Source organism: Calliphora vicina, chromosome 4 (assembly GCF_958450345.1).
Source record: "Calliphora vicina chromosome 4, idCalVici1.1, whole genome shotgun sequence".
NCBI classification, from domain to species: Eukaryota; Metazoa; Arthropoda; class Insecta; order Diptera; family Calliphoridae; genus Calliphora; species Calliphora vicina.
Genome location: NC_088783.1, coordinates 25,572,353 through 25,589,184, shown reverse-complemented (window position 1 = coordinate 25,589,184; position 16,832 = coordinate 25,572,353). Strand labels below are relative to the sequence as shown.

At 28.9% G+C, this 16,832-nt stretch overlaps 1 protein-coding gene across 1 annotated transcript in view; it reads right to left on the bottom strand.

Annotated features, from left to right (window-relative positions):
• Positions 1 to 3,117: 3,117 nt before the first annotated feature.
• The window catches only part of LOC135958289 (uncharacterized), a 51,019-nt gene continuing 37,304 nt past the window's right edge, over positions 3,118 to 16,832 (bottom strand). The window contains exons 10-16 of the mRNA XM_065509188.1: positions 5,202 to 5,450; positions 4,989 to 5,127; positions 4,819 to 4,926; positions 4,480 to 4,575; positions 4,003 to 4,419; positions 3,457 to 3,847; positions 3,118 to 3,287 (exon numbers count right to left, since the gene is read on the bottom strand). Of these exons, the coding sequence (XP_065365260.1) occupies positions 3,118 to 3,287; positions 3,457 to 3,847; positions 4,003 to 4,419; positions 4,480 to 4,575; positions 4,819 to 4,926; positions 4,989 to 5,127; positions 5,202 to 5,450 (1,570 nt within the window). The remainder of the gene's footprint in view (positions 3,288 to 3,456; positions 3,848 to 4,002; positions 4,420 to 4,479; positions 4,576 to 4,818; positions 4,927 to 4,988; positions 5,128 to 5,201; positions 5,451 to 16,832) is intronic.

Genomic DNA, 16,832 nt, shown 5'->3' with positions numbered 1-16,832 from the left:
CCCATGTTTGTTAATAATATATCGAAATCATCAAAAACAACCTTTTGCAATAGAAAAAATTTGAACAAAAATTTAAGATTTCTATATTTTATCCACTTCAAAGGCGTACTTATGTCGCGTTCATTAAAACTCAAATATGCTCAATAAACATCGAGGCCCTTTGGAACCATTTTTAGCTTTTTTTAAAGCTCAAGTTGAAATTTGGTTTTGTCAGCAAACCAAAAATAGCAGTTAATGCTGTCTTCTCCAAAAAAGGCCAGTTGGACATTTTGCTACATTTAAAAAGAAAATCCTGAAACTGTTCTTTTTGAAAATATACTTCCTCCCCCAGACACCTCACCACTTTAACCTTGTGCAAACTCAATCTAAAATTAGTAAATATTAGTTAATAAAAGAAAATTAAATTACTGATTCACTATATATTTATGGGGTTAATTTAACCTCTATTAGAAATTCCTCTTAAAGTCGGCTTTCATACCGCCCTCTCATATGATTAAATTTTCACACATGCTGTGCAGATGCGGTAGCTAGCACGTGCTAAGGCTTTATTTTATTACTCTATAATAACTAACACTAACGAAAAAAAATAACAAACACATATACAAACTACCATAAAATACATATAAATACGTACAGGGACATGAAAATATTTTATGAAAATTGGGCGCATTTTATCCCTTAAGAAAATAAACAGAAACTTCATAAAATGTCTTCTTATTATTTTGTGCAGCAATTACTTTCACATTTTCATAAATCAATGTGAGGAGCAGCATATTTCGTTTTACTAAAAGAACAACTTATAAAGAAAAAGTTAAGGAAAAATCTTGTCTTAGTTTGATTCAGACACATTTGGAAAACGGCAGTTTATAAGGGAGTGGGAGGTAATATTTTTCCAAAAGTTTTTTTTTCTTCTGTATTTCATAACAGCCAACTGATGATGCATATAACATCAACAAGATGTAGCCAAAATGTAGATGCTTCTTTTTCGTGTTATTTTTTTTATTGAAGCGTAAATTACAATGAAATTTAATAAACGGTAAATTATGGTCATAAATATTCTTTATTTTGAACATGTAGACTCTAACATACAGAAAAAGTTGTTAATGTTGGATGTTTCTTTTATGTTTGGTATTCATTTTTGATAGTCTGGATTGCATGTGAATTTAACAACATTTGATCCTTTCAAAATTAGTTGCCCAAATCATAAAAATAAAATGAAAATATATGTGTATATTTGTGTAAAGAGTGCAGTAAATATTAATTAGTTAGGACAGCGTTAAGGAATAAAATTTGATTAGAAAAAAATCAGGGCAATAAAATTTGGTTTGTATTTTTGGTAAGGCAGTTTAAGAATATGAAAACTTTTTGAATATTTGAAGAAAATTATTTTTTTAACAGATGTTCATAAGAAATCTGTTGATAACAATACCAATTAACAAAATTTTATATGAAATTGAAGCTAACTAATACGAAACGTTTCACGTTTAAAAGTGATAGATAGATGCTGTAGTTCTAATAGAGACTTAGAATCACTTTCTGAGTCGATTAAACGATGTCCGTCCGTCCGTATGGTCGGCTGGCTGTCCATGTAAACCTTGTGCACAGAGTACAGGTCGCAATTTTGAAGATATTTCGATCAAATTTGGTACATATTATTTTTTCGGCCCAAGGACCAAGCCTATTGAAACTGGCTAAAATCGGTGCATTATTTCACCTAGCCCCATACAAATGTCCTTCCGAAATTGGACTTTATCGGTCATAAATGTTCAATTTATAAATCTATCTCCACAAATTTCGTTCCAACTAAGTTTTATATATACAAAATTCATGTCACCAAATTTTGTTACGATCGGTCCATAATTAGTCATAGCTACCTTATAGACCCGCTTCTGAAAATCACTTTAACGTGCATAAATCGCTTAAAAATGTTGGTATACTCACAAAATTCAACATAGTAAACTTGCATATAGACATAAATCACACGACCTAATTTCATGGTGATCGGTCCATCATTGGTCATAGCCCCCATATAAGGCACATTTCCGAAAATCACTCAAAAATATAAATTATTGAAATTTTAAAAGAAATATGTTTTTGCTCTTTTACTTAGTGTAGGGTATTATATGGTCGGGCTTGACCGACCATACTTTCTTACTTGTTTCTATTGCAAAATCTCCTTTATACATGGGATGAAGAACGCGACAATGGTACAAAATTGACATTATTATTTGAATACCATCAAGGGCTTTTAGTGATATGATGTCTAAAGTAAAACCGTTTTTGTAGACGCTCCGTAATATATACATATTTCTGTGTTTATAGAGCTTGATGTCATAAATGATTGGCTTCTTTTGTCCTAACTGCAAATGGCTTGGCACACAAGAAATTTCTTGGGTAATTTTGTTTGTTTTTTTCACCCGTGTTGAACATTACCTCGTTTTTTTTATAAAATTTTACATAAATTTTTTCGTGTTTGTTCTTTTGCTTTACACGACTTTAATCCAGCATTAGCTTTGGCTCTACGCACAAAATAATTAGGGCCATTATTACAACTTGCCGTTATAGTCAAATTTACCTTTAAGGGTACCTTTTTCTATTGCTTATCTTTAACTATAACTGCAAGTTGTAATAATGGCCCTTAATGAATTTAACTTTACAAGCTGCTTTTCTGATAGAGGTGTTCGATGCTCTTCGAAAGAGTTGTTCGACTTCTTTTGCCTTACCAATATCTGTTAGACCTTTTTTCTTCCTGATCCAGGTTTCCTTTAAATGCTCAAGACTTCCTTATACCTTTAAATGGCTTTGGAAACAGTGTCCGACGAACCTTCAGATCTATATCTATTTTTTGGAAAATTCATATTGGACTTTTTTTGAAAAGTTTTAAATATTTTTTCACGTATTTAAATTTTATATGACCATGGAAACATGTATGCCAAATATTATGACATTTTTCGGATTGAAATTTTTCTTTTCGTACCTATTACATTAAAAATAGGACTTGAAACGGAATAAAAGTACATGCCTTATTTAATTTATATATTTTTTAACTCGATTAAAAATGTTACCAATAACTATGAATAAAAATTCACATTAGAGACTTTCTTTAATGATTTTTATTTAATCCCTTAGGCCTTTAATATACAATTCAATACCTCCATCCAATGTAAGCAGAAATGAATCGGAGGCAATTGTATTGTCCAGTCGTGTATTGGCAGTTAAAGAGAATTCAAAATTTTTCAATAGTTCAGCTACAGCAACCTTTACCTCTGACAAACCCAATTTCATGCCTGAAAAAAAATTATAATAAAATAGTAAAAACTATAATTATATCAGTGGTCGGCACAAGCAAAACACGAAACATTATTATTATTTTACTTAAAACGATGATTGTTATATAAAATTACCAATCTTCCCTTTTCATAATTTTTGTTCACATTCGTGTACATAATTACTCACCTGGACACATTCTGGGTCCATCGCCGAATGGCAAAAACACTCCCATATCTCTAAATTTCTTTACACCACCCAAGTCCTCATTAAATCTTTCGGGCCAAAAATCTTCAGGATTTTCATAATACTCAGGATCATAATGTAAAGAATAAGCTGAAATGTAAACTACGTCTTGAGGGCTTAGCAACACCTTGGAGCCGCCATCCAATCTGTTTTGCAGCTCAATAGATTCTGTACAAAGTTTAAATAATGTAGCCAAAGGAGGAAATAGTCTTAAAGTCTCTTGTATACATTGATCCAAATAGGGTAACTCCATTAATTTATCATAGGTTATCTCATCACCTGCCTCTTTCAACTCCTGACGTAGTTTTAGTTGAACTCTGTGATTACGAGCCAGCTACAGAGTGAAAGAGAAAGTTAAACAGATTTGTTGTGACAGTAAGTGTTTCATTAGAAAAACATGTGTTTAACAGTTAGCCTTTCCCTACATTTCTATAAAAACTATTACACTAAATTCATTAGTTATTTGTTCACCTCCTCCATCCACCTTACCAACAATAAACAGTGGGCTATTACAATGGCTGCCGTTTCAAAGCCATCAATCAGCACGGTTGTCGTATGTCCAGCGATTTGTACATCATTTAAAGATTTTTTCTTCTTTAGTTGCAACAAGTGATTGATCACATCATTTTGTTTATTATTTGTGGCCATTTTCTGTTCCATGACATCCTTGGCCAATTGTTTGAAAAACTCATCGCAGTCGGCAGGGAAGAAACGTTCAGGTTTCAATTTTCTCAACCAAGGCCAGGCGGCTGTTTTGCCATAGTAGCGAACACATTTTAAGGATTGTTGTAGCATTTTGTCTGCCATTTCGTGAAGGGTCGAGTGATTGTTGAGAGTCTGGAAAGTGTTTTCCTCAATGCCCCATATAAATTTGGCCATTAGGTGACAGGTGAAACGATTTGCTAGCTGGGAAGCAATAAAGGTTTTAATAGTTGGCAGAATTATAATTATTAATTATATTCTTACTTCTTTTGCATCCCATTTTGTTTGAGGATCTTGGGCTTTAATAAACTCTATCATTTGAGAGGCACTATCCTTCATTATGTCATAATGGGAACGTATCTGTGATGGAGAATTTTAAGTTAGAATTAAAGGCTCTTTGCAAGGTTAATGCAAGTTGTAATGATTCTTCCAAACATAAATATAATTAACGATTGTTTTGTTTTTCTTCGAAATTAAAAATTTTAGTTTTTTTTGAAGTTTTAAATAAGTTTGGCTACTGTCACCGAACTACAATTTCCGGTACCGCTAAAATACTGTTACCGCGACAATCGAACATTTCATAAAATTGCGTTTCAAACCTACCCTATTAACTGTGAGACCCTGTACCAATTCCGAACGTTTCTCCTTCCACACCTCAGACACTGATACAAATGGACTGCCAAATCGTAATTGCTCTACTGCTTCAGATGACTGTTAAATTATTGCATGAATTTCAAATTATTACATTTAATTATATCTAATCACAAGTTTACCCATTGCGAAGACTCGTTATCACGAAATTTATTAAAGTTTTGCGTAAGTATTTGCTGTATTAACTTGGGATCCAAAACAAATAATTTTGGACTACGGCCCACAAAAACACCCACACAACTTTGCGAGGATTTATAATGCCTAAATTTAGTAAATAAAAAAAAAGATTTTTTGTTAAAAAAAAATTTCAGAAATTTTTTAATATTTTAACTCACATATAAATCTCATGTAGTTCCGTAAGTAAATTACATTTTCCGGCATGAGTTTTGGGAAATGTACCTTTTAGTAGCTGTGGTCTGGGACCAGCTAGATTTTGATGTTTCCAATAATTAAAATACCAAGATAAATATAAATAAACAATTAGAATTATTATTGACACTGACAGAGAAATTAGCAAGAACAACATGTTGTTGCGAACACAAACTGATAACTGGTGGTGAGTGAACGAACGAACGAGTAGAAAGCTAATGTTTAGATTGTTTTTATATTGAATAAATATATACAGCTGAATATAATTTTAAACAGCTGATAACAGAGTATAAATATTAAAGCTTAGCAGGGTTTTGTTGTTTAAATCAGTGGTCGGCATAAAGAGAACATGGAACTACATTATAATATCATGTTATGCACTTTCTCTGACAATTTATATGAGCTTTGTTGATATTCGTTCTATATGCAGGTTAATGATCATCTTCTACACCTGGTGGCTATGAATGCCGATCACTGGTTTAAACTGATGGCTTGTTTTAACGAAGTTAGGATGGTGACGTCACATTTTATAATCAGTTATATTCTTAATGCATCTAGTGAATAAAAAAATTGTTTTTAGAACGTAATTGATTTAGATTCATAATCTGATAAAATACACATCGCGCTGTGGGGTCATTTCATAATAATGTATTATTAACACTGCAATGTTTTAGTTTGAGTTTATGTTTTGCATTTGGAATTACGGGGCCGGCGTTAATTAATAACAATTTTTGAAAATAAAGCAATATATATGGGGGATTTCAAGTCAAGTGAACCAACTTTTGAAATCTATGTCTTCCGATCAGGATGAAATTTGCACCAAGCTAAGTTCTATTAGATAGTAATTCAGACACAAGATCGGTGGAGAACTCTCTGAGTTAGAGTTTGATATTTTGGCAAAGTAGGTGTTTTTTCTCATCCATTTATTTCTTCGATCTTTCGAAAAAACATTTTTTAAAAAAATATAAAAATGTTGATTTTTTTTCCCGAAATCTTTTGGATTTTTTTTTCAAAATGCGGCTTTTTTTCTTAAAAGAAAGATTAGATATTTTCTTTGAAGACATATTTGGTCGCTTAGTGGGATAAGAGTGGGATATCTATCAAAATAATTATTTTGAAACTCAAGACATAAAATTTTTGACTTTTTTTTTGGTAAAAACTTAAATTTTGTTTTTAAATTTTTTTTTTTTGCTCAAAAGAAACCCACTCGCACCCCACTAAGCGACCAAAAACATCTTAAAGGAATAGCTTAAGCATTCAAATAAAATCTGTCTTTGAAATGTTTCAAAATAATAGGGGTATTCACACGGTCTACTGTTTGGTCATATTGTCATAATATCCTGTGTTTTTGTGTTTCAAACTAAAAACTTCTAAACTAATAAGACTATTTGAACTATGTTTGTTGTTTTGTCATAAAATAACACTTTTTTTTAAATACAACAACAACTATTATAATATATTAGGATATTATGACAATATGACTAATGGTAGACCGTGTGAATATCCCAAATATTTCAAAGCGCAAACTGAATATTTCAAAATTAAATTCCAATTTTCGAACATATCTTAAAAAGCTTATATTATATTTTTCTCATCATTTTAAGTGAAAGTGGCCTCAAATGAAACTTAAATTATATTTTATGAATCCTCAATATTTAGACACTTCTTTAACAACAGAGCTTCGAATTAATTAATTAAATTTTAACTTAATTCACTAAAATCTTAAGTCGCAATTAAAAAATGACAGCCATAAATCCCTTTCAAACATCTAATTCTTTACTTTTATTCAAACGTTTTTATTCAAATAGAATTCATTCGTCGTTGAATTAATTCATAATGGAATAATTATTTCAACCTTTGAATGATTCAATTTCTGTTAAAACAAATTTAAGTCTTTTTGTAAAACGTTTGAATTAAAGTATAATTGAACAGTATGGATTTGAATTTAAGAAAATTTCAATGATTCAATAAGGAATTAATTATATAAAGAATAAATAAACAAAGGAATGATTTCAATACATTTGAAGTACAAAAGAATTAAGCCTATGAATTAATTCACAATGAATTCATTAACGGAATTGTTTTCAGAGAAAATTAGTTTTGACTTCGAAAATTGTATTAGGAATTACTTCTTAAAAACCTTTGTTTAACAGCTTTTTCGAAGATAATTTTGATTTTTGTAACTTAATTTCAAATTTCCTAACATAATATTGCATTGTCATCAGATACGAATAGGGTTGCCTGCCGGGCTGTACTTGACTGGATTGTCCAGCTTTTTTGATGCCTGTCCAGTTTCAAGCTAAAATTGAATTTGCCCAGATAAATAGAAATTTTGGACAATAATATCTATAAATGAAAATTTACTCTAACACAGGCTTTACTAATCAATATTATTATAATAACAAATTGAAACAAAAATATATTTTTTAAGTGAAAAAAAGCAAATTTTTGTGTTTTAAACAACTCACGAAAAATCTAAAATGGCAGAAATTGTTCAGCTTTATTACTTTGTCGCAAAAGCGTATATAATAGCAACAAAATAGTATATCGAACATAAAAATCGATTGATTCTTTTCGAATTTATTCACAATTAAGTAAATTCGATCATTTTCAAAAAATTTTACTTTTTTTTATATGATATACATAAAATTGAGTAGTTAATATTCTTCTTTCGATTACTTGAATTTTAAAAACATTTTCCCTATGCTATGTACAAATTTTCACATATATCTTGCGTTTCAATCGGCTGAGTAGTTTCGGAGTTGTAATAACAAATTGAAGCAAAAAATATATTTTTTGCGCGAAAATAAAATTTTTTTTGTTTTAAAAAAATCATAAAAAATCGAAAACGGGAGAAATTGTTCAGATTTATTGCTTTATCGTAAAGCCACATGTAATAGAATTTTCGAATTTATTTACAATTAAGTGAATTCGCTAATTTTTCTAGTTTTTTTTACTGTAGCACCGTGTACAATGGATATAAATATATTATTAAAAAAATATTTACACAAAACCAACATTACATTGTCTCGGTCATATTTTTAATGCCCAGTTTTTTTTTTTTGATTTGTCCATCTTTTTAAAACCCAATGTCCAGCTTTTTGCGAATCTGAATCTGGCATCCCTAGATACGAACTAGACATTATTTAAACAGCTTTAACAATTTGGATTAACAGCATTAAATATCTGGATTACTAAGTCATTAATATAGACAATATGGATATCCAATAATAGATATTTCAAAGACCTTTGCAATGGCGTATTAAGGCCAAAGTAATTCGGACCTGCAATGGGTCAAAATCGGGTAAAATATTTTTTACACTGATTTTTTTTTTTACCCAAATATTTTCTGCCATACATTTTTTTTCACTAATAAATTAAAAAAAAAATAAATTTTTTCTTTTATTTTACAGTATAATTTGGTGAAGAGTCTATAATTTTTTCGCTAATAAATTTAAAAAAAAATTAAAAATTTATTTATTTTTTTATTTTAAAGTATAATTTGGTGAAGGGTATATAAGATTCGGCACCGAATATAGCTCTCTTACTTGTATAGTAGATTCGATATATAGTACAATATTTGAAACGTTTCAAAAGCAAAAATTTGCATTGTTTCAAATCATGGGGCCTTGTGACCCCGTCGCACACTGAATTAAAATGTGTCCAAAGAGCCGCTTAATTGAAATTTGAAAAATTAAGTTTCTGTCGAAATAACTGGTATTGTTTCAAACTATACAAAATTCTACATAACTGTGTGAAATTTCAACAATTTAATTTGATTTTTTCCTGTAATTAGCTAAATATTGATTGATGTTTTTATATAAAGTGGTAAAAATTTAAATTTAATTTATATATATTATCTTTTAAATTTAATATTTATAAAGTTTGCTTTAATGAACTTTAGATATTTAAGTGTATAAAATTTTTAATATTTTTTTTTATGCAGAAATCATGCTACTAAATTGTGTTGCAACCGGTGCATAATTTGTTCATATATTCAGTGCAGGGTTTATATAGTCGGGATTACATTCTTACATGTTTTTGTTAAAGTATAACATTAGTTTTAGAACAAAATTGATAATATTTTACAAATATAATGTAAATACAATTTCAAGACAAAACGCATTTTTTAAAATAATAAAACAACATTTTAAATTTTGTTTCATATTTGTTTTATGGTACGAAAATTAAAATAATAGTCGAATTTAAAATCGACTTTAAGATATGGTTTCCATATCCCAAGCGAGTACTTTGAGTATAAATTTAAGGAGAAGACTTTTGTGGTTAGTCTGAAAATTTTTTAAATAAACGTGAAACTACAGACAATAAAATTCGCGTTTTAAGATATTAATAATTTTGCGTGAAATTTTTTTTAGTTAATTTTGAGATAAATTGTACCATTTATGAAATTTTTTCCTTGAATTAATTCCTATTTGTATGTATTTTTTGATTGCTAAGCAATAGAAAATAATAATGTATTAAAATTACAGCTTCTCTGAATTAACCTATTAACAGTAGTCAAAAGGTTCAAATACAAAACCTAAACTCAAATATGTATATTTTATTAGCCATGTGTTTTATTAAATTCGGACAATTCATTTAGAAATTACTGATTTATATCAATCTTTCTTAATCTTCATACGGTCTTCGGGTCAAATTTGATACATTTTGAAATTATAATTTATTATACCCTTCACCTTCGTGAGAAGGGTATATATAAGTTAGTCATTCCGTTTGTAATTTCTACATTTTTCATATCCGACCCTATAAAGTATATATATTCTGGATCCTTATAGATAGCGGAGTCTATTAACCCATGTCCGTCTGGCTGTCTATCTGTTGAAATCAATTTTCTGAAGACCCCAGATATCTTCGGGTTCCAAATCTTCAATAATTCTGTCAGAAATGCTTTCGAGAAGTTTGCTATTTAAAATCAATAAAATCGGTCCACAAATGGCTGAGATATGAGAAAAAGACCAAAAAACAAAAAAAAAACAATTTTAAATTTAAAAAAAAAAAATATTAAAATTTAAAAAATGTTTTTTAAATTTTCTTTCCAAAAAATGAAAAACCTGCAAAAAAAATTTTTTTGTTTACCTAAAAATATTTAAAATTTTAATTTTGAAGTATAATTTGGTAAAGGGTATAAAGGACTCGGCACAGCTGAATATAGCTCTCTTACTTGTTTTTTTTTTCTAAAAGTGAGTGGTTGTTATTTTTGATATTTAATGACTTTTATTTACTTTATTTCAAATGTCAACAACTACGTTAGGTTTTAAAAAAAATTGCAGAAACAAATATCTATTTTCTATTTGGGTTAAATTTGACCCGAAGATCGTTAGTGTCAGTAAATTTGAAGACATTATGAAGGTTAAATTGTCCCACTGTGCATCAGATTCGGCAGCAAGAGAGAGATAAAGTCTTTAGAATATTTTTTAAATGTTTTTTAAACATGTTTTTCGCTTCACTGATAAGGTTTCTAATGAAAACTATACAAGACTTGTAAATCTCTTTATGTTACTCAGCATATTTTCTATTAATTATTTATATTTTATATGTTTGCGGACTTATTAAATCCTTCTTTATCATATTCACTAAAAAGTGAATTTAGCTGCTTGCACGCTCTAAGCTCACGAAATATATATTCACCTCTTATTTTCCATAAATATTGTAAAGTTCTTAATAATCTGCAGTCAACCACAAATTTCAATTATATTTTATGTTTTAGTACTTGTACTCATGGTTTTGGCTTCTAACCAAATATTGTGGTTGTGTAAACGTATTTGTTATTTTTTTCTGTTTTAGCCAAGGACGTCCAACATGCTCTATTTCCGCTGAATACATGTCATTTAATTATGGTCCTCTTTCTCTGCTACAAGTATCTGCTGCTGTTGTTTTGTTTCTTTTTTGTCCTGCTAATAGTGGCTGCGGTATTTTCTATTTCTATATATATATATTTTTTCGTAGCTGTGTGTTTTTATTAAATGATGTCACTCAACATTAACACCTCAAACTTTCACCTGATTTGACATGAAAAGGACAAATTGCAATACACACACACAATCACTAAATAACAACAGCAACAAATACTGACATGTTGATGTGTATTATATTCACATACACAAACTCTCACACACACTAACAAACACTGGGCTAAATATTTTCCTTTATTTTTCTCTATCCGATGATGGAGATGTGAAAGGAAGACGAAAACTATAAATAGAGAATGAGAGAAAACAAAAGAAGAAAATTCTGTGTCAGTAGAGGGGAGAAGTATAAAAATAACAAGGGAAGCAGGAAAAAATAACAAAACTTAAATAAAAGTGCTGACAACAAAGTGACATTTACAAATGTCAAATACAATATTGAACATGTAACAACTTTAACTACTTACACGAAATATAGACGTAGGAAAAAAAATTAAGATAAAAACAACAGCAACAATAAACGAGCATAAAAAAGTGTGCTACTTACAAACACTACTACGTATGAATGTATCTGCAGTACAGGACTGAGTATCTGTGTGTGTATGTTTGAGTGATTAAGTAAAACAGACAGACTTAATAAAATGGCAACTTGTATTACAACTGCAAGTATTTAAGGTAGACCCTTAAAGTATCAATTCATTTGAGAATATGACTTTTAAGGTAAGTAGTATGAGAAAATCGTCTATTGTCTAGTGGAATTTTAATTCATTTTATTAAAAGATTAATGAATTATAAATAAGTATTAAATTTTATTGATATAAATCAACAAATTATTGCATTGATGGAAAGTATTTAACAATAATCCTTTCTATAAGATTATATGTACCAACTAGGGTTTGGGGTTTCCCGGATAATTTTATTACCCGGGAAAAGGGAATGAAAAATCTCATTTCCCGGGATTTCCGGAATATTATTTTACAAAATTGTTTCATTTTATTAAAAGAAAATGTAAAACAATACATTACAATTCAATTCTACTAACATAAAACAAATGTTGGATTAAATATTTGGAGATCATTTGTTACCATAAAATTAAATATTAACGATATTCATGATGTAGAGCTCTTGTCCTGGTAATGGAGCAAAATAGCAATTAAGTGTCACAAAATTTTATAAATTGTGAATGTACCTTTATAATTCACGACTTTCAGCATTTGATTTTAAATGTTTAGGATTTTCTTTTTCAATATTGATTGAATAATCTAATTCGTTTTTAAAATTTTGCTCCATTTGTATTTCAGAAACCTCATCATGATCGCTTTGAACTGATGAGGGAACATTGCGGTCAAATAGGCGTATGTACGAACATTGCCTTTTGTATTATAATTTAGCTTATTATGTTGTTAAGAGATTAGGAAATTTACAAAAGACTGCTTTTATATTGTTTATTAACTTTGAATTTTATTGCAAGAACCATTTTTTGGAGAAATCGTAGAATTTTTAGACAACAGCTGTTCATAAAGAGTGTTCATCATAGCAAAATATCGGCTTTCCCGTAATTCCCGGGCAATAATTTTACGGTAATTCCCGGACCCCAAACCCTAGTACCAACGCAGAAATTACAACCCCTTCCATATACTCTGTACCATTACAACGCTGTAAATAGAAAACTACGATTCATATGGGTTTACGATTTTTATTTCTTTTCACAGTAATGTTTTGAATGAACAATAAGAAATACATCGCGCACAGTGGAATAGAAAAAAAAGAGGGACATAAATCTGTAACTTCTAAACTCTTAGTCCGATTTTAATGAAAGTAGGACACCTTGGGTATGTTAAATTCTTAAAACGATCCTATTTTTTCGTCTGTGTCCCGATTTGATTTTTTTAAGTCCATTTATCGAAATAAACGAAAATATGGCCCTTTCTATATTAAGGTAACGATATATAGAATCTCCTCGGCTATCAATTATCTCTTATAACTTAGAAGATATTCGCATTTGAAAATGAATGTTTCACCATTTTTACTCACTCTACTCCAGTTTTTTGATAACAGCGGGTCCAAATATTTTCCGATTTTCTCCATTTTTCTTTTATTAGACTAACAACAAATGCATATGTTAAATAAAATCATGACTGACTCCAAAATTATATGCATTTGAATTTAAAAATCTTAAAAATTTTATCTAAAAAAATTTCCAAGAAGATGTATTAGGAATTTATATTTTTTTAAAAGCTAAGTTTATATTAAATATTTTTAATGGCAACAAATTTGAAAATTGTTGATACCGAGGGGAACAGGCGTATCCAAAAAACGCATATTTTTTATATAAAAATCAACTTTAGGGCAAAAATTCTACATCGCATAGTCGATATCAAAATATATGGCCAAATATGTTCTTAATTATTTTGTAAAGGGTTCCGATAACCCCGCCCCTGGTGAAAAAAATAAAAAATTCCATTTTAGGATTTTTCAATACATTTTTGGGAATTGCGGGATTTTTTAGTTTTTATTTTTCCATTTTTAATAGAAAAATCTATATAACTGTAAAATTTCATTAAAAAATATTCATAAATAAAAATTTAATTTCAATTTGAAAAAGTTTGTCATATTTTCCAAAAATATATTCCATCAAAAGTAATATACAGTCTATATACAGTCTACTAGGGTGACCTTTAACAAAAGTTGGATTTTTCTAGTCTCTTGTACTAAAACAAAAACCCATATACAAGTAAATATGGATATATTTTAAGTAAAAATGAGCTTTTGTTTTAATATTTCTCAAAATATGTTAATTTTGTTCCTACATTTCTTGTTCTATTGGCCTGAGACACATTAATGGCCAGGCGAATATATATAAATTGCATCAGTAGAGAACGGCCGGACCGATTTAGACAATTTTTTAAAATGTTGGTCATAGCCCAACTTAGGTTTCTACGGAATGAAAAATTGAACACGCCCCCTTTTACGCCCACGTTTTTTGATTTATCTAAAATTGGAAAACGGCTACATCGATTTGGCTATTTTTTTGTTTAAATGATCATAGTAAGTTTTTACTGAAAGAAAAATTGACTATACAACTAATTTTTTTTAAATGTTCGCAATACATAGTCCGCAAAAGTTTTTACATAAATAAAAATTGTCCACGTCCACTAATACGTGATCAATCATATTTCAGACGAAAATTCGATTACTTATATAAAATCTCACAATAGCTTAAATCGATAATAACTTGGCCAATAAGAGTTTAATCAAGCTCGATCTGTGAATACTCATATTTCTGACCAAAACTCGATTTTTTATATAAAAACTCAAAATATCTAAATTCGTTATTAACTTGGCCAATAAACGTTTAATCAAGAAAAAGAACTCGATCTGTGATCACTCATATTTCTGACCAAAAATCTGTTTTTTATATAAAAACTTAAAATATCTAAATTCGCTAATAACTTGACCAATAAGCATTTAATCAAGAAAAGGAGCTCGATCTGTGATCACTCATATTTCTGACCAAAAATCGATTTTTTATACTAAAACTTAAAATATCTAAATTCGCTAATAACTTGACCAATAAGCATTTAATAAAGAAAAGGAGCTCGATCTGTGATCCCTCATATTTCAGACCAAAAATCGATTTTTTATATAAAAACCCAAAATATCTAAATTCGCTAATAACTTGGCCAATAAGCGTTTAATCTAGAAATGGAGCTCGATCTGTGATCACTCATATTTCAGACCAAAAATCGATTTTTTATATAAAAACTCAAAATATCTAAATTCGCTAATAACTTAGCCAATAAGCGTTTAATCAAGAAAAGGAGCTCGATCTGTGATCACTCATATTTCTGACCGAAAATCAGTTTTTTATATAAAAACTCAAAATATCTAAATTCGCTAATAACTTAGCCAATAAGCGTTTAATCAAGAAATGGAGCTCGATCTGTGATCACTCATATTTCTGCCCAAAATTCGATTTTTTATATAAAAACTCAAAATATCTTAATTCGCTAATAACTTGCCTAATAAACTTTTAATCAAGAAAAGGTGCTCGATCTGTTACCACTTATATTTATACAAAAAAAAAGATTTTTTATATAAAAACTCAAAATATCTAAAATCGCTAATAACTTGGCTAATAAGCGTTTAATTTTTCAGGCCAAAATTCGATTACTTATATAACAAACTCAAAATATGTACATTGATTTACATGTATTCTGTTTGTTGCAAGAACTTGAGTTTTTGACAACAAACATAGGTTCTTTGTCTCTCAGTAGCGCTTCTATATATATTTTATTCTATGTCCTATATGAATAAAAATTATCATTCAATAATACGTTCTTTTTTTCTTTTTTAATTTTTACCCTTTTCAAACCGCTTCTCACAAATTCAAAATCGAACACAAGCATTTTTTTTAACTTTGACAGGACAACGTCTGTCGGGTCAGCTAGTTTTTAATAACTTTAACATTTTTTAACCCATTTTTGTCTTTTATATCTTATTAGAACGACAATTATGTACACATTTCGATTATTTTAAATTAAATTCCAAAAGTAATTTTTTAATGGCAACATTTTTACAAAAACTGAAAATCTTGCATTTTTCCCCTTGTAAATGCATCTCAAAACTTCAGAGGGTTTGCGGCACGACTTAACCCCAACCGATTTACCCGAATGTCTACCTTATGTTTTTTAGTTGGCAAATTAATCAGGGAAAACTTAACAAATCGTAGAGGAAATTAAAAAATTTTCAAAATACAGGTTTTTCTTAATTGCAATTAAAATGATACTAATTCAAGATAAAATTTTTGTTCCATATTTAATAAATTTTTAAATATACTAATAAGAAATATTTGTAATTTTATTTGTTGTTTAATGTTTAAAAATTTAAGTTAAAATTTAAGGTAATTTGGAATGCTTTGCAAAAAAAAAATTAAGTAAATATAATACCAATGAAAAAGGAAGATTATATGTGATCTTTATATGATCATAAAATTAAAAAAATATGCTCTATAAAATTAACCCAAATATTCGTAAACCATTTTTAATTTTATAATAGGTTTTTAAATAAAATTTTTCAGAAAACATTTTTTTGTCTGTCGCATAAAGTATTATTTTATTCATGTTTTGTGATTTAAAAAATAAAAACGATTCTCTTAAGACTCTGACAAGAATAAGTCATTAAAAACACTCCTCTCAATTATTTTTTTATCTCATACGCCAGTGTATGTCTACTAGACCTGCCCAAAGTAAACAATGATATCGTATACAACAATTTCGGTAAAATATGCGTAAACTATGAAAATAATTATGACAATTTTTCACTCGATATATTATTTAATGTTTTACAGTTTCTAGTCGCTTTTTTTGCTACGGGTTTCCATTTTCAAATTGGCTCCAAATTGTACAATCAAATAATTTATATTTTAAGAGCAGGTCTAATATCCTTACATATACATTTTTATTTTAAAAATTAGTTTTTTGTTTTTACTTTTGTTTCTTGTTACAGCATTCTTCACTATTGCTGGCGTACAACTGAATAGGAAATAAAAAAGCAGAGTGTAATAAAATTGCAAGAAAATGAAAATAGTAAAAAAGACCTCTTACAAAATAACAGTAGCACAGCAAAATACAACACGAATGTCAATCAACATGACACAGACAGACAGTC